Source organism: Prionailurus viverrinus, chromosome B3 (genome assembly GCF_022837055.1).
Source record: "Prionailurus viverrinus isolate Anna chromosome B3, UM_Priviv_1.0, whole genome shotgun sequence".
Taxonomy (NCBI): Eukaryota; Metazoa; Chordata; class Mammalia; order Carnivora; family Felidae; genus Prionailurus; species Prionailurus viverrinus.
The window spans coordinates 36,676,034-36,697,246 of NC_062566.1; the positions used below are offsets into that span (position 1 = coordinate 36,676,034).

General features: G+C 37.2%; 1 protein-coding gene across 8 annotated transcripts in view; it reads left to right on the forward strand.

The window, feature by feature from the left end:
• Window positions 1-21,213, forward strand: part of HERC1 (HECT and RLD domain containing E3 ubiquitin protein ligase family member 1) — a 191,001-nt gene that overhangs the window by 127,177 nt on the left and 42,611 nt on the right. For 6 of the 8 annotated variants that reach the window (XM_047861940.1, XM_047861948.1, XM_047861945.1 and 3 more), the window contains exons 36-46: window positions 90-173; window positions 1,924-2,444; window positions 4,222-4,997; window positions 7,025-7,223; window positions 9,725-9,885; window positions 15,706-15,822; window positions 16,024-16,255; window positions 17,157-17,281; window positions 18,695-18,915; window positions 19,866-20,134; window positions 20,879-20,931. In XM_047861940.1, coding sequence (XP_047717896.1) covers window positions 90-173; window positions 1,924-2,444; window positions 4,222-4,997; window positions 7,025-7,223; window positions 9,725-9,885; window positions 15,706-15,822; window positions 16,024-16,255; window positions 17,157-17,281; window positions 18,695-18,915; window positions 19,866-20,134; window positions 20,879-20,931 — 2,758 coding nt within the window. The remainder of the gene's footprint in view (window positions 1-89; window positions 174-1,923; window positions 2,445-4,221; window positions 4,998-7,024; window positions 7,224-9,724; window positions 9,886-15,705; window positions 15,823-16,023; window positions 16,256-17,156; window positions 17,282-18,694; window positions 18,916-19,865; window positions 20,135-20,878; window positions 20,932-21,213) is intronic. The other 2 variants (XM_047861946.1, XM_047861947.1) reach the window with 2 other exon arrangements.

The following is a 21,213-nucleotide window of genomic DNA, read 5'->3' on the forward strand; positions in this document are numbered from 1 at the left end:
TGTCTCATAAGAGCTTTGAGTCTTAATGTAATTAGATATTCCATATTTTTTTTTAAAAATGTGTTTTCGTCTCCTCTGCCATACTATAGGAACCCAAATTGGCTTTTGAAGATGTGGACGCAGCAGAGTTATACCCGTGTGTAATGTTCTATAGTAGCAACCCAGGGGAGAAGGTAATGAAACTTCAAATATTTATACTTAAGTGTAAAGGATATTTGTCTTCTTTTAAATTAATATTTGTTAGGATCAGATAGAGTTTATAAATGGAATAAACTATTTCTACCATTAAAAGTACCTGTTCAGGTAATTTATTCTCCTAGAAAGTTAGATTACTTTTAGAAATTGCCTTTCCTCTTCATTAAGGCACTATTTGATATTCTGGCAATTTGAATGTAATGAGTCAACTTTCAATTATAGGAATCATAGGCGATAGTTTAGGAGTAATCTGGTTCATTGGCAGTTGTTCATTCGAGAAAGAGATCTAGAAATAATCTTAAATGTAATCAGATACCCTTAGCTGAATAATGGCAGATCCAGTTGTGATATGGAACCTGAGGTTCATTCAGCTGAGGGGGTTCTTACACCTTATAGATGGTATTAATTTGAACCCCAAACCTTCAGGAGGACAGTATTAAAGGGCTATACTCTCGCTAAAAACTTTTTTTTTCTTCATCTAAAAGCCAAGAAGAGACAAACGTCTTTGTGGTCTCCCTGTTGCTTTCTTTTCTACCACATCCTTTCACTTGAGGATGAAGTGTGGCCTAGCTCTCGTCTCCAGAATTTCTAGTTCTTTTGTAGTAGAAAGTTTTCACACTGTCATATATCTATAATGGAAGTGAACTTGATCAGTCCTACCTATGAAAGTTACCTTTTATTCTGTGCTTTTAAATGTGTTTTTAAAATTTTCAAGGTCATGTAATTTTAAGCTAGCATTTTATAAGTGAAGGGAGCTGCCTCCTGAGTAGGTAGTCAGCAAAACTGGGGATGAAGTTCAGAGACAGCCCAGTACCTGCAGTCATCCCTTTCCTTGATGATATTCTTGCAGCCCAAAATAGTCTCTGCTATCACCTGGTTAGAGTGATGGCCTATTGCTTCCCAACATCTATGAACCTTGAAGGAATTAATTCACCTGTACACTGTGTCGCAATCAATTTATTCTGTCCAGAAGCCTTTTCTGATAAGTTTCACAGTCTCTGATGAAAACAATATTAATGGTAGTTAACCTCTTTTTGAACATTTACTATGTATCTGGCACTGTAGTAATAAGCAGTTTAAGTACATTGTCTCAATCTTTAACCATAAGAGACAGTTACCATTATTAGTGCAATTTTTTTCAGATGAAAAAACTGAGGTTTAGTGAGATTAAATAATTTCCTAAGATTGTGCAGAATTAAGATCTGGATCCAAATCTTGCTCTTCTTTTAATTTAACCTCAGTGTCTTATTTGAAATGTGTGTAGGTTGGGAATATCCCAGTTATCTAGACTTAACAATTTTATCTTTGTAGCCATTGAACAGTGTAAGATGCTCTGAGGATTTGTCTTGAGGATAAGAATGACTAGATTCTCAAGGCTTTTTTGTTGGCGGGGGGGGGGGGGGGGCAGGGTAGGGAGTAAATTGAGCCAGTCACATACACCTTAGTCTATATCCACCTTTTGGGTGGCTGCAACAGCTCTAATACTCACAGGCTGCAGGAGGAAGTTTAAATAATGGGGCACCTTGTTTCAGAGGACCATACTGCTCCTAACTTTAGTAAATTTGTAATATTTGCTCACTCTACCAGCAGCCAGTGGTATAAATACGGATATATATTAGGAGACCAAACACTAGTTCAACATGGGATTACATGTACTAGAATGTATAGTGACTAATGGTTTATAAGAACTATTAATCACACATTTGCCGCCTTCTTTTTTTCTTATAGGTGAAAATTTGTGATATGCAAATGCGTGGGACACCACGAGACTTACTTCCAGGAGACCCTATTTGTAGTCCAGTAGCAGCAGTGCTGGCGGAGGCCACTATTCAGCTTATCCGTATCCTTCACCGAACAGACCGTTGGACTTACTGCATTAACAAAAAAATGATGGAAAGGCTGCATAAAATTAAGATATGTATTAAAGAGTCAGGTCAGAAGCTAAAGAAAAGCCGCTCGGTTCAAAGCCGAGAGGAAAATGAAATGAGAGAGGAGAAGGAAAGCAAAGAGGAAGAGAAAGGTAAACATAATAGACATGGCCTTGCTGACCTCTCAGAGCCGCAGCTGAGGACCCTTTGCATAGAGGTGTGGCCTGTGCTGGCAGTGATAGGAGGAGTTGATGCTGGTCTTAGAGTTGGAGGTCGGTGTGTTCACAAGCAAACTGGGCGCCATGCCACGCTGCTGGGAGTGGTCAAAGAGGGCAGCACGTCTGCTAAGGTCCAATGGGATGAAGCAGAAATTACCATCAGGTATGATCTGTTGAGTTACACTTTTAGCAAACGAGTATTTAATGGTGAAATGGGCCATTGCCTATGGACAGTGAGTAACTGTATTTTAGGTGAGCCAGTTTTTAAAATAAGTTTTTTTCATACAGTTGGGTATGAGTAATTTGATTTCATAAAGGAATATATCTCAAACCCATGTTCCCTGGAATACTAGTAGTTAATAAAATATATGGTGTTTTGTTTTGTTTTATTTGTTTTGTTTTGTGAAGAAATGGTAAGCTCACTAATTTAGGTTTAACCAGGATCCGTCTTTATTTTTCATTTGGCTACTTGCTTTTTGATCATTTCCATTACATACCGGGATAGAAAAAAGCCAGCCAGCAGATTTGTCAGTTACATTTTGTGTAGGTGGGCTTTGAGTGTAGGCAGAAACATTTGAGTGACTAAAATTAAGTTTGGGATTAACTGTGATATAAGTACTCTTACTTTTTTTTTTTTTTTTTTAAGCACATACTTCTGTCCCTTCAGTGTGCAATATTTTGGATAGATATGGAAATTACGTTTATTTAACACAAATGATATACTTAAATGCATTTAGTCATGTTTGCAGCCAGATAGGATTTGTGAGAAAAAGAAACTTCGTACGTTTCAAAGGAAATACGTCATGTATCTTCTTTGAAAATGTGGATTTATTAATTATAATATGTAACTGTTCATTATATTGCCTAAAGTGATTGCTTAATAGTGTTAATATGACATGGGACAATATCTAAAACAGCGGTTCATAAGATTTCTTTGGAGGCAGTGCTGTTTTAGAATGTAACAATAGCTATAGATTCTCTCAGCTGAAAATAACACATGTGTAACCTTTATACACAATTTTAGGAGTTAATGGACCCTACTTTACCCCATTCCACCAAGCTAAGAAACCAATGAAAATTTTACAGTGTTACATGAAAGTATTTACCTTTTCTTTTATTCTTTGCCTTGTTTCAGAAAGGATTTATGATTCCTTATTAAAATGCAAATGTAACATAGCAGAATAATCAAAACAAATAAGGAAATAAGACAAAGGGAAAATAAAGATTAAGGTTAAGCTAAAATTAAGATTTAGGTTAATATAGCAAATTTATGCCACCAAACTTTAGATGCTTGCTAAAGCTGTTACATTTTTTGTGTACTTACATTTTTAAACTTCAGTAAATTTTTGCCAAATATCAGGAAGTGTGTGATCCTATTTTTGCTTAAACTACAAATTAGAGGCATTAATTGAAGACTACAAAGTTATGTTTTAAATGGAAATAAAGTCTTCTCTGAAATAGGTTATAGTCATTACGCACATAATAAGTAAAATTTATTATACAAACTTTCCACATAGCTTATATCAGGGATAGACAGACTACATCTGGCCCACCTCTTACGTTTGTAAATAATGTTACACAGCCACACACATTCATTTAGGTATTCAGTGACTGCTTTCATACTATGATGGCAGGGTTGAAGGCTATATTTACTATTTGGCTCTCTTACAGAAATTTTGCTAATTCCTGGCTTGCATTATAGTAACAATGTTCTGATTTGAAAGTACATGCACATCTCATTGCTTTTGCATTTAGCATCACATCTCCCCATTTTCTCATAATACATTTATTTTTCTCTTTGTAATGATTTCTCTAGTTTGTGTAAATTATGCTTTGTACTGTGTACATGATACATCTTATTTGTTTACATTATTTTCTGTACCTTCCTCCCGTCTATCCCTCACTTGCTTCTTCCTGTGTCATTCTGATCTTTATTAAAGCTTCCCAACTTTTTGGTCGCCTAGTGATACTCCATTGTATAATCTGGAGCCCTGTGAACCATTGCCTTTTGATGTGGCGCGATTCCGAGGCCTGACGGCTTCTGTGTTGCTGGACCTCACATATCTGACTGGTATTCATGAAGACATGGGCAAACAGAGCACCAAGCGACATGAAAAGAAACACCGACATGAGTCTGAGGAGAAAGGAGATGTTGAGCAGAAAACCGAGAGTGAATCTGCTTTAGATACGCGAACAGGCTTAACATCCGATGATGTCAAAAATCAGGGTACCACAGCCTCCAAATCTGAAAACGAAATAGCTTCATTTTCTTTAGACCCAACACTGCCAAGTGTGGAATCCCAACATCAGATAACAGAAGGAAAAAGAAAAAATCACGAACACATATCCAAAAACCATGACATAGCCCAATCAGAAATCAGAGCAGTCCAACTGTCCTATCTCTACCTCGGTGCTATGAAATCACTTAGTGCTCTTCTTGGCTGTAGTAAATATGCTGAGCTGTTGCTGATACCAAAAGTTCTGGCTGAAAATGGCCATAACTCAGACTGTGCAAGCTCTCCAGTTGTTCATGAAGATGTGGAGATGCGAGCAGCCTTGCAGTTCCTGATGCGACACATGGTGAAGCGAGCCGTCATGCGGTCGCCCATAAAGAGAGCGTTGGGATTAGCTGATCTGGAACGAGCTCAAGCCATGATCTACAAATTGGTGGTCCATGGGCTCCTGGAAGACCAGTTTGGGGGCAAAATTAAGCAAGGTATGTTATCTGCTTTTTCTTTTCCTTATGTGTTATTGAAATTATTCATGTCAGATGTGATATATTCCATAAGTTATTCATCAAAAATTTTTTTGGCCACAGCGGTTTTCACATTGTTTTTCCTTTGCAAGGTAAACAGGTTTTTTTGTTTGTTTCTTTTATATTAATAATTATCTGTTTACCTATAATTTTCTATTTAAAACGTACACAAGCACAGAACTTAATAATTATTACTACATTTTGTAAAACTTAACTCATGCCACAAAAGATACTCAATAATTTATTGATCTGATTCAAAGCATATATAGTATATATACTGATATCTTCTCAGAGACATTTAAAGTATTACTTTTATAGATTCTGTATTGTAGGGAAAAAAGCCCTTATTTTATCTTTATCTTCACCTTTTGGAATATGAATTCTGAGATAAAAATGAAGTTTATTCAGTAAATATTTACTGAGTCCCTGTTATATGCCAGGTACTCTTCTTGGTTCTTGGAAAGTCAGCAGTGAACAGAGTCCCTTGCCTTCATGGGACTTCTTTTCCTTTTTTCTTTGTTCCCTTCCTCTTCCTCCTACCTTCCCTTTTTCCTCACTCCCTTTCTTCCTTTCATAGATTAAATGGTAGATAGGCAGAAGGAAGTACATGTTGCATATAAATAGTATTAAGATCATGATTATGTAGGTATGTGGCCATTTAGCAACCCCAATAGAATTAGCTGTCTTTGTGGTAACTGCTATCTTGATATTCTCTTTATTTGTAAGCTCCCTCACCAGATAAGAAAAAAAATTATAAATACTTTGTAAGCTCTTAGACATTTTAATTAATTTTTTAGTTCTTGGGAGTAGTTTATTTTGTGAGACATTGTCCTTTTTAGAGCATGGGGTTTCTATCTAGATTTGTATTATATTTACATGTATTACTTGTATTTACTTGTATCTTTACTTGTATCTTTGCCTATGTAAAGTCTAAAGATAGGCACATCAAAATCAAAGTGCTAAGAAAATACAGTTTTTTAAAAAAATTATTGTTTTTTTACTTGAGAGCAAGAGAGAGCACATAGGGATAGAGAGAGAGAGAAACTCAGGCAGGCTCCATACTCAGTGCAGAGCCTGATGTGGGGCTCGATCCCACAACTCTGTGATTGTGACCTGAGCTGAAATCAAGAGTCGAACACTCAACTGACTTTGCCACCCAGACGCCCAGGAAACACGGCCGTTTTTTTAGTTTGTTTGTTTGTTTGTTTGTTTGTTTGTTTGTTTAGAGAGAGAGAGAGAGAGAGAGAGAGAGAGAGAGAGAGAGAGAGAGAGAAAGTCGGGGAGGGGCGGGGAGAGAGAATCCCAAGCAGGCTCTGTGCTGGCAGGATGGAGCCTGATTGCAGGGCTCAGTTCCTTGAACTGTGAGATCCTGTCCTGAGCTGAAATCAAGAGTGGATACTTTAACTGAGCCACTCAGGTGCAACCAGGAAATAGAATTTTAATGATTAGATAGATAACCTTTAGAGAACCTCTAGTCAAATCATAAAAACAAAAGTGAGACTATTTTTGTTTTTATTTTTATTTTTTTTAAGTTTATTTTGAGAGAGCACGCACGTGCAAGCCGGGGAGGGGCAGAGAGAGAGAGAGAGAGAGAGAGGAAATCCCAAGCAAGCTCCGAGCAATGAGCACAGAGCCCAATGCATGTCTTGATCTCAGGAATTGTGAGATCATGACTTGAGCAGAAATCAGGAGGTGGTCTCTTGACTGACTGAGCCACCCAGGTGACTTCTTTTTTGTTTTTAAGAGAACCTTCTTCTCTAAAAAAGAAAATTTATTACAAAAGTGTATTTATTAGTAGAGTCTGTAGTAAGGCTCTACAGTAGTGAATACAGGGTGTATATATGCAAGAACATTAAAAAAATATGTCATAGAAATTGGCACTTGGGAAATATATTTAGAAACTTTTCATATTGTAAATTTTTCATTTACATGTCACTTGTGATAAAACAAATTCTTACTACTTTCTTAATATTTACCTTGGTTTATAGAGATTGATCAACAAGCTGAAGAAAGTGACCAAGCCCAGCAGGCACAAACACCAGTTACCACTAGCCCATCAGCCTCGAGCACAACTTCCTTTATGAGCAGCTCGCTGGAAGACACCACGACTGCCACCACTCCAGTCACTGACACAGAAACAGTACCTGCATCTGAATCCCCAGGAGTGATGCCACTTAGTCTTCTCAGGTAGGGAAGTTGACCTTTAACATCTGCTGTATTGATGCCTATGATTCTGAACACGTGATTGTTCTGTCAGTGAAAAATGTGCCCAACTAAAGACATTCTAGAGCTAGGAGGAACCTAAGAGATCATAAAGTCAAACCCATTTTGCTAAAGTTGGGAATGCCCCTCAGAAGTTAAATAACTTGGACAAGTCTCATAGCCAGTCGAGGGGTGGTCTGGATTTATCACCCATGCCGCCGACAGTCAGATAGTGTAGGAGTCTATCTCCTTATAATGATCTTTTCTTTTCTTTCAGCTAGGCTTTTGGATATTTTTTTCCTCAAAAAGTAAATGCTTGTATTGAATATTAGAGCCTCAAGATGGAGGTCACTTCCATGAAAATAATTTTCTCTAGTTATTTCCCTTTTAAGCATAATTTCTTAATTATACTTTCATTCTTACTGTAAGATCAAACAAGTCTACTTTTCAAATGAAAGAGCCTGTCTTACAATAGATACTTCTTCAGCCAACCCTATTTTAGTAGGTTTGTAAATTCCAAATAATGTGTGAGTTTTCTTTTTGTTTCACTTTACCAGTTATATACACAAAATGAAAACTTCTAAGAGAAAATCATTAGGGAGCGACTATTTTGTGAGCTCCCTTAAGTAGGGCCTAAGTGAAATAAAGAGCAGTAGAATGGTTGGTCTTCTTTCTTCTTTTTTTTTTTTTCTTTCTTTTTTCTTCTTTCTTTCCCCCCTTCCCATAATTGACAGGTTATTATCATTCCCATTGTGTAGACTGACATCTTAGTAGGAGAGGGGCTATTACTGTAATGCTTTTCAATTTTTGGTGTCCACAGGAGCCACCTGGGAGGCTTTTTAAGGCTCTGGGACTGTAAAGTATCCCCCTGTCTCATTCAGTAGGTCTGGTGGGGCACAGTTTGCATTCTAATTAAGGTTCCCCAGTGATTTTTTTTTTTTTTTAATGTTTGTTTTTGAGAGAGAGTGCGCATGTGCGCATAAGCCAGAGGGGAGCCAAGAGAGAAGGTTGTCACAGACGATCTGATCCGAGGGTGGGCTCTGCGCTGAAAGCAGAGAGCCTGATGCGGGGCTTGAACTCATGAACTGAGAGATTATGACCTGACTCATAAGGGACCTAACCGGACCCTTAATGCAGTAGTCTTTAGCTCACACAACTCAGTTACTGCTCTGGTCTTGGGCAGGAGGAGTAATAATCCTAGCAGCTACCATTGCCCAATCCTCACATATCCTAACTCTCTCACTTGATAACAGTTCCACGGGGGTGCTTCTGTTCAAGAAAGGAGGAAAAGAAGAATGATAGGATATTCTAATATGGTTTTTAATCCTTGTTGCCTTCCAAGCTGTGCAGTGTAGACATGGCATTCACTGGTAGAATAATATTCCCTTGCTCTCACAGGCATTCATAGACCTTTTGACTCCTCCTTTCTTCTCAGTCTTTGCCTGCTGTTGACTGGGACTATATTAGAGCTGCTGTTGTCTCTGCCTGACTAAGCATCATTTAACACTAGAAAGATCAGGGAACAACTGCTGCCTGTGTGAATATCATGTATCAGTTATTTGACTGGGTAGACAGTATTTTTTGATGCTTAAAAGGTTATTTTGTTGGACAAATCTAAAGAGTAGACAGTCAATGAGGACCTTCCTGGATTTTATTCTTAAGCCAGTGTGTGCCTTCTCAGCCTGAGGGGGCTGCCTCTCTTGTACCTTTCCCCCTCTACATGGCTGGCATACCATTCATATGCTGGTTTTCAGTTGTGTTAAGTGACTGGGCAGTTCTCTTTTCTTTCCATAACTTACCTATAGTCTATTACTTTGAATACCTGTGAATAATTTCATGGCTAGCTAGTAAATTTATATTTGAAGTAACTGTAATTTAGCTATCTTTAAAATCCCTTATTCTTTAACTACTGTATACCTATCAAAATAACCCTGTCATCTTCTTATAGTAGAAGGAAAGCTCCATGAAAGCAGGGGTATTTTAAAAATCTATTTTATTGGGGGCGCCTGGGTGGCGCAGTCGGTTAAGCGTCCGACTTCAGCCAGGTCACGATCTCGCGGTCCGTGAGTTCCAGCCCCCCGTCGGACTCTGGGCTGATGGCTCAGAGCCTGGAGCCTGTTTCCGATTCTGTGTCTCCCTCTCTCTCTGCCCCTCCCCGGTTCATGCTCTGTCTCTCTCTGTCCCAAAAATAAATAAACGTTGAAAAAAAAATTAAAAAAAAAAAATCTATTTTATTAATTGCTGCCTTCCCCTCACCTGCTATGTTGCTAGCATTTTGCCAAACAAATGGTAACATATTACTTTTATAGTAAATGTATCCTATGTGATAATGATTATTAAAATTGTTGGGAGTCTTTCTCCCCTCCTCCATTAAACCATAGCTAACTTAAAGTTTTCCAGGTTGAATATTCTTCTATAAGAAGACTGTGATGTATGTATTATTTTCTAATTGGATTTTTATGCTAACCATTATTGTTTTCTTAAAGGCAAATGTTCTCTAGTTACCCAACTACCACTGTACTTCCCACACGTCGTGCACAGACTCCTCCAATATCATCGTTACCAACCTCTCCTTCTGATGAAGTAGGAAGAAGGCAAAGCTTAACTTCTCCTGATTCCCAGTCCGCAAGGCCAGCTAACCGCACAGGTGCGTGTGCTGTCATGCACTATGACACCCAAACCTCTTGGCATTCCTGATGTGTGGGAGTTCATAACGTGGGCATTGTGTTTTTTCTCATTGAAGGTAAAACAGTGATTTTGATTAAGGGTGATCTGTCCTATCAAACTAAATTGTCTTCTCTATTTTGAAGCTGTAGATTCATTTATGGCTAGTTGGGAGAGAAAAGGTATGCTATACATCAGTCATACTAGACCCTTCTTATTTTCTGTTATAGGCCTTTTTAGTGTTATGAATTTCCCTTCACCATTGCTTTTGCTGTAACCTCCACATTGTGAAATGCTGTGTTTCCATTTTCATTCAGTTTAAAGTACTAATTTACCATGGATATCTTCTTTGACAATTTTGGTCATTTAGAAGTATGTTGTTTTGTTTCCAGATCTTTAGGAATTTTCCAGATGTCTTTCTCTTACTAATTTCTAATTTCATTGTTATCAGAGAATGCATCTTGTATAATATGAATTTTTTTTAATTTATTGAGACTTATTTTATGGCCCAGAATATGGTCTGTTTTGGTAAATATTCCATGTGGCTTGGAAAAAATGTGTATTATGCTATTGTTGAGTGGAGTGTTCTGTAAATGTTTGGTCAGTCAAGGTAGTTGATTGTTTTTTCAAGTCTTCTTTATCTCTACTGATAAAGAAGTATCAGTAAATATCAGTATTTGGTCTACTTACTGTATCAATTATTGATAGAGTAGTGTTGAAATCTCTGCCTGAAATTGTGGATTTGTTTATTTCTCCTTTCATTTATCAGTTTTTGTTTCATGTCTTTTAAAACTCTCTTTGGGTCCATAAATATTTAAGATTCTTATGTTTTCATAATGAATTGACCTCTTTGTCATTACCAAGTGACTCTCTTTACTCCTGGTAATATTCTTTGTCCTTAAATCTGCTTTATCTGATACAAATATATTAGTGTTAGGATGGTATGTTGTCTCCCATCATTTTTGCCTTTTACTTTTTTGTGTCTTTATATTTAAAAGGGGCTTTGTAAAGGCAGCCTATCATTGGGTCTTGCTTTTTTCATCCAACCTGGTATTCTCTATCTTTTAATTGGTGTGTGTAGACTGTTTACATTTAATGTGATAATTGGTAGGGTTGTGTTTAAAGTTACCATCTTTCTGTTCACGTTGTCTGTTCTTTCTCTTTTCCTTCTGTTTGTCTTTTTGTTAAATTCATATTTTATATTATTTCATTTTACCTCCTTTGTTGGCTTATCAGCTATATGTGTATTTTTAGAGATTATTTTCAGGTCTTTAGTATACATTTTTAATTATTACAGGCTACTTTCAAGTACCACTTCATATATATTAAAAATTCTAACAATGGTATACTTTTATTTCCCCTTTCTTAGTCTTTGTACTTTTATCATACATTTAATATACACATAGGTTATAAAGCCCATAACACATTGTTATTATTTTTGTTGTAAACAGCCAGTTGTCTTTGCAAGAAATTTGAAATCTAAAGTATGTATTTTATATTTACCCACATATTTATCAGGTCTTAGATTCTTTATTTCTTTATGTAGTTCCCAATTTCCATATGGTATAATTTCCTTCTGCTTTCCCTTTAACATGTCTTGTAATGATCTGCTAGTGATGAATTCTTTTGGCTCTTGTATATCTAAAAGAGTGTATTTCACCTTCATTTTTGAAAAATATTTTCTCTGGGTATAGAATTCTAGATTCATGATTTTTTTTCTTTCAGTGCTTTAAGATCCTCTGCTGTCTTCTGGCTTGCATGATAACTTTTCTTTCATTCCAATCTTGATATAATATGCCTTTTTCTCTGGCTGCTTTTAAGATTTTTCTGTTTTATCACTAGCTTTAAGCAATTTTATTATGATCTGCCCTGATTTAGTTTTCTTGTGCTTGGGATTTATTGAGCTTGTTGGATCTGTGGATTTATAGTTTCATTAAATTTGGAAATTTTTAATTCATTATTTTTCAGATGTATTTCTGTTGTATAACTCCATTTCACTGTCTATGGTTATGTGTATACAAGGCCACTTGAAGTCGTCCCACAGATCACTAATGCTTTGATTTTTTTTAATAGCTTTTTATTTATTTTTTATTGTTTATTTAATGTCTGTTTCCATTTTGGATAGTTTTTATTGTTGTGTTTTCTGGTCATTAATCTTTTCTCCTGCAGAATCAGATTTGCTCTTAATCCCATCTAGTACTTTTCCATTCATACATTGTAAAGACAGTCTTCCATGTCTTTAACATGCTTATTAATCTTTTCTCTGCCTTATCAAATACATGGAATAACAGTCAGTTCTCACTATTAGGATAGTTATGTTCCTCTATAAAGTCACTGTGAACACTGAATTAGTGAAAAATGAACCATTACTCCTAAGGGAGAGATAAGGGTAGGTTTTTGTGAACTTCTGGTCACATTTTGTCAAGTATATAACCTTGTTTTATGTATGTTTCTATTTAAATACGTTGTATTTAATATATATTATTGATTCATTAGCATTGAACTCATGGCCAAGAGCACCATAACTCATGCCTGAATGAAATTTATGTGACACATATATTTTCTCCATAGGGCATATCGTAGCCTTCTTGGACTTAGAAACACTCGACAGGTGCTCCTGGTGGCTCAGTTGGTTAAGCCTCTGACTCTTGATTTCGGCTCAGGTCATGATCTCACAGTTCGTGAGATTGAGCCCCCAGCATTGGGCTCTGTACTGACACTGTGGAGCCTGCTTGTGGATTCTCTCCCCCTCTCTCTGCCTCTTCCCAGCTTGTACGCACACACTCTGTCTCTCTCTCAAAATAAATAAATAAACTTAAAAAAAAAAAAAAAAAACTAGCAGCATTTCAGCACTATGCTTCATGGCCATTTTAAATAGTGAAGTCACCAACAAAAAGCACAAAACTGCAAAACGCATGACACTAAATAGACCACGAAAAGGAGACTTGTTTACAGTCTCGGAGCTCAAACAAGAATGTAAGCATCACCTGTTATACCTCAGCTAGGAACCAGTGTGTCAGGAGATTGAAATGTTTTTGTCACTGTGTGCATGTAAATTACTGTGAAAGCACCACAAGTATTGATTTGGGAGTTACAAATTAACTTTAATGAGTAGATGAATTTGCAAATATGGAATGCACAGATAATGAACATCACCTTTATACCTGTTTAAATATCATTCTCTTCTTAGCACATATCTAATTTCTAGGTCTGTTTCTGTTGACTAATTTTTCTACTTATTTTGAATTATATTTTCTCGGGGTTTTTTTGGGGAGGGGGATGTTTGGTAATTATATATTGGTTACTAGAGATTGTGAATTTTACCTTTTTGGGTGCTTGATAGTTTGTATTTATTTAAATATACTTTAACTTTGTTATAGGATACAGTTAAATTACTTGGAAATGATTTGATTCTTTCAAGCCTTCCTTTTAAACTTTGTTAGGAGGGACCAGAACAGCCTTTAGCTTGGCTAAATTTTTCCCCACCACTGAACTAATACCTTTCTTAGTATTCTATCCAGTGCCTTGTGTATTGTAGTTCTTTCCTTCTGGTAACACAAATTCTTCCCAACCCTGTATGAGCCTCAAGGATTGTTCTGCCTGCTACTTTTTGGTAATTCCTTCCCTAGTTCTGGGTAGTTGCTGCATTAACATCAGCTGAAGACTTGAGGGAAAAAGAAGGACCTTCTGTACATTTCTGAATTTTGCTTTTTGTGCAGCTCTCTTCTTTCTGTACAGTTTTCTCCTTTCTGGTGTTCTACCCTGTGAATGCTAGCCATCTTGAATTCTTTACTTTTTTGTCCTCAGTTCAGAGAGGCCGCTGAGTTTAGCTTGAATTTGCCCTCCCTGAACTGCAGCTTGGAAATTCTCTCCAGCAAATATGCTGAGGCAATTGTATACCTCGCCTCATTTGATTTCCTTCTCTCAGAGATCACTGTCCTACATTGCCTGCCATCCAGTGTCTACAGACCATCATTTGATATATTCCATCTGTTCTTTTAGTTGTTAAGGTGAGGGTAAATCCAGTCTCTGTTCTTCTATCATGGCTAGAAGCAGAAGTCCAACAAATGTGTCAGGACTATTACCACTGTAGGAGTAGTGACATTTTTTAAGCAAAAATGAAAGTTGTCATTCTCCCCGCTTCCTTCTTCTTTCCTTCCTAATTGAATTCAAAAACCATTAAATGAGGCACAGGGCTTCTATCAGCACTGTCCACCGAAAGGACCTAGGAGCAGTGATGCCTTAGTAGCAGTAAACACACCTAGTGCCAAGATCCTGTCTTCCAAATACCATTCTCTACTAAAAGAGAACCCTATCTCCTGGTAGAAATGGCTGATTTCAGGGTTAAGTATGAGATGAGCCTAGAATATCTTGTGCCAGAAAGTGATAAACTGCTCAGAGAATTGTGGGCACGTGCCTCCAGGATATAGAAACTAGATTGAAGGGACATCTACTAGCCAAATCTGGAATGTTTGGGGCATCAAAATAAATAATCATTGTTATAATAACATATAATAACCCACAAATACAATGAAAATCTCTACTGATGGAGAAAGGAGACTGATAAATCTGAAAGCAATGATGGAATTAGAAAATCCTGGGGCGCCTGGGTGGCGCAGTCGGTTAAGCGTCCGACTTCAGCCAGGTCACGATCTCGCGGTCCGTGAGTTCGAGCCCCGCGTCAGGCTCTGGGCTGATGGCTCGGACCCTGGAGCCTGTTTCCGATTCTGTGTCTCCCTCTCTCTCTGCCCCTCCCCCGTTCATGCTCTGTCTCTCTCTGTCCCAAAAATAAATGAACGTTGAAAAAAAAAATTTTTAAAAAGAAAATCATTTGTCAACCATCATCATCATCATCATCATCATCATAAATAATCCAGCCAATAAACATTAATGGATGTTAGTGAGTCTCACTTTGATGAGGAATGGGCTATTTACACATAATTCCTCCCAACAAATATTTATTACAAAGGGAGAAAAAAGAGTACCTTTTTTAGTTAATCAGGAGATAAACTAGCAGATACCAGCTTAACTCAGGTGATCAAAGTTAGCATCACCAGCAATGGGACAAGTTGAAATCATGTACCATCTAGTAGAATGTAATGAGAAGAAGGCAGAATCAGTTTTGTATTCCTGCCAAAAAGCACGTGAAGAAACATCAGACAAACCCAAATTGAGGGACTTCCTATCATATAGCTGGCCTGTAATCTTAAAAGTATCAAAGTGATTGAAGGAGACTGAAGAGATCTGAAAACTAAATGGAAGGATGATAATCCTGGATTGGATCTTTTGCTGTAAAGAACATTATCAGGAGTTCTGGTGAAACTAGAATGAGATCTGGGTTAGATAGATATTAACATTGTTAATTTCCGGACTTTGATACTATGTTATGCAAGACAGTGTCCTTATTTGTAGGAGTTAATTAACTGTTAGAGTATTCAAGGGAGTTGAAGCATCATGTCTGCTACTTACTCTCCAGTGGTTCATGGGTAAAAGAATTCTTTTGTACTATGCTTGCAAATTTCTGTTAAGTCTGAAATTTTTTGTAAGTTAGAAACTATTTCAAAGTAAGAAAACATTTAATATTTTTTTCAGCAGCTTTGTTTTATGTTAGCTTTATGAAAAACCTTAAAAAGCTGTAACAAAATCCCATTTAGTTCCACATTTAGTGAATTCTGAATAGAATAAAATTTCAATAAATGTAGACAGTATTAGGAAATTGGGGACTTAACAGTTACTATAAGGACATTTTTTACTCATAGTATGTACTGATATTTAGGACTTTACTCTCTTTCTTTTGTTTCAGCCTTGTCAGACCCAAGCAGCAGACTCTCAACTTCTCCTCCTCCTCCAGCAATTGCAGTACCCTTGCTGGAGATGGGGTTCTCTCTCCGGCAGATTGCCAAAGCCATGGAAGCCACAGGTAGGATAAGTTTTTATATATCAGTATATACATATAGGAGAAGCCCGATATTATAGAGGGTGACACATTGTTTTAAGAGACCGTAAAACTTTTTAATAGCAGATTTAGTTATAATGGTGTCATAGCAGACACTCTTAAATTGGTGCCATGAATAATTATGTTGCCCAAAATCAGTATCATACTTTTTTTTCACCTGTTCAGGTGCTCGAGGAGAGGCTGATGCCCAGAACATCACTGTCCTTGCCATGTGGATGATAGAGCACCCTGGGCATGAGGATGAGGAGGAACCCCAGCCAGGTAGCACAGCTGACTCAAGACACGGAGCAGCTGTCCTAGGCAGTGGTGGGAAGTCAAATGATCCCTGTTATTTGCAGTCACCAGGAGACATACCATCAGCTGATGCTGCTGAAATGGAAGAAGGCTTTAGTGAAAGGTGAGAGTCCGGTTTCTGTACTTGTTTTATGCGTTATAAATGGTGCTTCCAAGTGTCCCAGTTAGTTCCCTTCATAGATGCTTTTAATGGTTTGTAAAGCTGATAACTAGAGGTATATGAAAAGATGGACGTTTCGCTTACAAGTTTATGTTTCTGTGAAGCGTAAAAATGATATGACAAGTCTTGAATGGATGTTTTTGTAGAAAATAGGTAATAATTTTTACATGAAATAAAACTGAAAAGAAACAATTAAAACAAGTTTATTCTGAAATAAAATAAACATTCTGATAAAATAATTCTCCTTTATAAATGATATAGAATGTTCATTTTAACATTAGAAATTGATTTAATGGATTTGGTTACCAAGGCTTGTGTCTTATATGCAGACTTGTTTCTGACAATCTCAGTGGATATTTTCATAACTTTGAAATATGTTTCTTGTAGGCAGGGATTGTCATTTAATTTCAAATTTTAAGTGTTGAATCATTTAGAATTTAGTTAAGACCATTGATCTCTTTTGGATCTGAACATGCATTAAGCATCATTCCCTTGTTGGCATAATTCAAAATCAGGTAAGGGCACTTGACTAGCTTAGTTGGTAGAGTGTGTGACTCTTGATCTCAGGACCATGAGTTCAGGTTCTATGTTAGGTGTAGAGCCTACTTAAAAAAATAAATAAAAGTAAAAAAAAAATAGGTAAAATTACTGCTTAGGGCAATATGATGTATTTGTAATTTAGGAGCTTTACCAAAGACAAGCTATGTTTCAGTTTTATCATAAATATATTTTATTCTTGGTAATATTTGGAGGAAAAAGCAAGACCATAAGTAAGCTTGTGCCTGTGCTTTCCATTTATGATGGTTCTTAAAAATCTGTGTTGCTTTTAAATTTGCACTTGTAGTGCTGATAATCTGGACCATGCAGAGAATGCAGCTTCTGGAAGTGGACCACCAGCTAGGGGTCGCTCAGCAGTAACAAGAAGGCACAAGTTTGATTTAGCTGCTCGCACATTGCTAGCAAGAGCAGGTAATTATATGTTTCACATCCTTCTATTGGTGAAAGTCGTATAGTTTATATTTTAAAGTCAGTGTGAAAGCAGCATTAAAGAAGATGAACTAATGATACTAAGTACTCAGTTCCTCCACATTAACAGAGCAGCTATTTGCATTTTTCTTCCTGTTTACATAATTTTGCATTGAAATCACAGCATACTTTCATAAATTTATTTTTAAGCTCCCTCTGGGTACAGAAGTCTATACTGGTTACTTGTAGATACTGAGGTATTTCATAAATGCTGTCTCTGCCCTCAAGCTGTTTATACTTTAAGAAGTGAAGATGAATGTTTAAAATGTCACATTAAGGGGCGCCTGGGTGGCGCAGTCGGTTGAGCATCCGACTTCAGCCAGGTCACGATCTCGCGGTCCGTGAGTTCGAGCCCCGCGTCAGGCTCTGGGCTGATGGCTCAGAGCCTGGAGCCTGTTTCCAATTCTGTGTCTCCCTCTCTCTGCCCCTCCCCCATTCATGCTCTGTCTCTCTCTGTCCCAAAAATAAATAAACGTTGAAAAAAAAAAATAAAAATAAAATGTCACATTAATATTAAGAAGGAGCTAAAAAGAGCACTGTGCTAAAGTGGTCACTGGCTTTTCTGATGTACTCTGTGGACCTTAGGACAAAACTACTAGGTAGGGCCCTAGAAAAGCAAAAGTAAATTTCATTGTTACATTAGTAAATACTTTTGGGATTATGCTCTAGACATGTGAAGTGTAATTTATAGGGAACATATTTTCTAAACTAAAAACTAGGATGTGTGGCTTGTCAAAATGGTGTTTGATTTTTGAACTATTAAAACATAATTTTTCAGTAATTTATAGTAATAGTGAGAAGTTAAGACTGAACTAGAAAATACAGGATGTGTACTTAATATATAATGACTGATTTTTTTTAAGTAATCCTAAAAGAATAATAACAGCTCACATTTGCTGAGTGTTTTCCATATTACATTATGAAGTATTTTTTTTTTTTTCAACGTTTATTTATTTTTGGGACAGAGAGAGACAGAGCATGAACGGGGGAGGGACAGAGAGAGAGGGAGACACAGAATCAGAAACAGGCTCCAGGCTCTGAGCCATCAGCCCAGAGCCTGATGCGGGGCTCGAACTCACGGACCGCGAGATCGTGACCTGGCTGAAGTCGGACGCTTAACCGACTGCGCCACCCAGGCGCCCCAATTATGAAGTATTTTACATGGATTATCTTACTTAAGCCTGTTAACAGCCCTGTGAAGTATGAGTGCTATTACCCCATTTTATAGAAGAAGAATCACACATGATAGGTCAAATTTTATGTTTATGGTCTGGAATCCAGGCAGTTAAGAACTGGTGAAATATTCAGAATTACTTTATGCATGTAAATAAAATGCCTTTTTTGTTTTGTTCTGAGCGGGGTTATACCGCTCTGTGCAGGCCCACAGGAATCAAAGTCGGAGAGAAGGAATATCTTTGCAACAAGACCCAGGGGCGTTGTATGACTTTAATTTAGATGAGGAATTGGAAATTGATCTTGATGATGAAGCAATGGAAGCTATGTTTGGACAAGACCTGACCAGTGACAATGATATTCTGGGAATGTGGATCCCAGAGGTACTGGATTGGCCTACCTGGGTGTGTGTGATTGCAGCGGGGGCTGCTCTGACTTATTTTCCTGCCCTCCTGTTCATAGAGCTTACTAATAACAGTCTTGCCTAGAGTTGTAACACTCTGAAAAGTCTTAGATCTCATCCTAAAGTTTGGGGCTCTAATGCTTAAGGTTACTTTGATACCTACAAACCAAAAAGAAAAAGCGTGTCTTGCTTTCTCTGTACGATTTTATCGTTTCCCTCCCCAGACTAGATGAATAGAGCCATATTTTGTTAATATTTGATTGTAATGTCAAAGATAGATTACAAAACCGGCATTAATTCTTAGCTCTTCTGGGTGTATAACATGGCTGCTGTGCTCACCTTTCTATCTGAATGCATGCTCTTCTCCTTCATAGGTTCCATTTAATCACTGTAGTGCCTCATTCTAAGAACCAGTGCCACCTAGGTCTTGTAACTACCTCCATCCAGGGGCAGGGTACATGGTGGGTTTGTATATTTTCATTGTTTAGCATTATGCTTTTGTAGCGGGGAGCGTGAAAACTTCACAGGTCTGAATCCTATAGAAAAGAGCATCTACTATATTAAGTTAATAAGATAAATGAATCCTAATGACTTCTTAGAAATTCAGATAATAGATATGCATGTTATGACCAGATGTAAAGTAGGTTTATTAGAGGAATTTTTAAAAAGCCATTTGAGATAGCGCTAATTGTCATTTTTATGAACTCTTCTCAGTAGGAGAGTGAGTTAATTTTATTATAACTTATTAGATTGAGAAAGAGCAAGGAACACCTTGAGATCGTGTGATCTAAATTCTGATTTGAAAGAAATTTGTTACGTAACATTAATGAAAATCCTGCAAATGTTCCAACATGTGTAAACAAAGTTATTAATTTAACATATAAATATCTATTTACCTCTTCTTAATTTTATGTTAAATTGACTAATGATTTGATATAAAATTTTGTGCAGCATGTTTGTGAGTCTGAAGACAGGGAAGAAGTGGTGGTGTGTGAACTGTGTGAGTGCAGTGTCGTCAGCTTCAACCAGCACATGAAGAGAAATCACCCAGGCTGTGGGCGCAGTGCAAACCGCCAGGGCTATCGCAGCAACGGCTCCTATGTGGATGGCTGGTTCGGTGGTGAATGTGGGAGTGGAAATCCATACTACCTGCTCTGCGGCAGCTGCAGGGAAAAGTATTTAGCCCTGAAGACCAAATCCAAGACAACAAGCTCTGAAAGGTACCTTGAAATTGCGAAGATATCCAAACCCCCTCTGAATGAAGAGTATAAAGTATCTCTCATCAAGACCTGGGAATTAAAGCTTATTTTAATGTGAAGAGTTACACTTAACCTTTCCCTAAGTCCTATGACTGCTGAATTGGGGGCAGGAAGGATGAAGGTGGTTGAGGAATTCATGTTTTGCCAGAGCTGGGATCCTGCAGTCCATGGCAGCAGGTTTTTGACTGGAGTTTGACTCTATTAACCTTCAACTTGTTGGCAGGTTCTGGGCAGGACCCTTGCCTTAACCTTCAGGAGGCTTATGGTCAATTTTTTTCATTGTGTTTTTCACTCTGTTTTTGTTTGACATCTTAATTAAGATCTTTTTGTTGATTAAAAAAAAATAGACTGTTTAGATTAAATTGAGCTTCCGTGAAAATATTACTTCTTTATATCCTTGAATAGCAATTAATCTGTAGTGAGCAGGGCTTTTTCCCTTACTGTCAACTATTAAAATCTTTAAGGTGGTCTGGATGAGGGTTGTAGGTGACCTAGAAACCTCCCCAGTAACTTGGTAAAATGATCATTGATTTTGTAAGCATGTGTGTAACTACATACCAGGAGTTTTTCTTAGCCCATAACCTGAAACACTTTATTTTGTGTTGCTTTATTAATGACCTTTTAAAATGTTCTAATGACTTAATTTGCATTTTTGGGTACTAACTGTTTTGTATAAAAATACAATGTTCTTCATGTTTGGTGCAGGTACAAGGGACAAGCTCCAGATCTAATTGGCAAGCAGGACAGTGTGTATGAAGGTAGTTGTTTTGAGAGCTTCTTTATTTTACGTGTATTTTTGTATATACCTTCTGCTTAACATCTGTTACTAAAATTTAGTTTATGTGTATGTGTTGGTATTTAAGTACATAGTTACTTAAAACTTTCTCTAAAAAGCTAAAGGTAGTTTGAAAGCAACAGCCCTAGTTTTAAAAATCAAAGGGAAAGGACCTGGGTTCAAATACTAGCTTTACCACAGAAGGTTAATTTCTGTGTGGCATATATTTTTTTCAAAGTAGGGAAAGTATGGAGTACATTTTGAA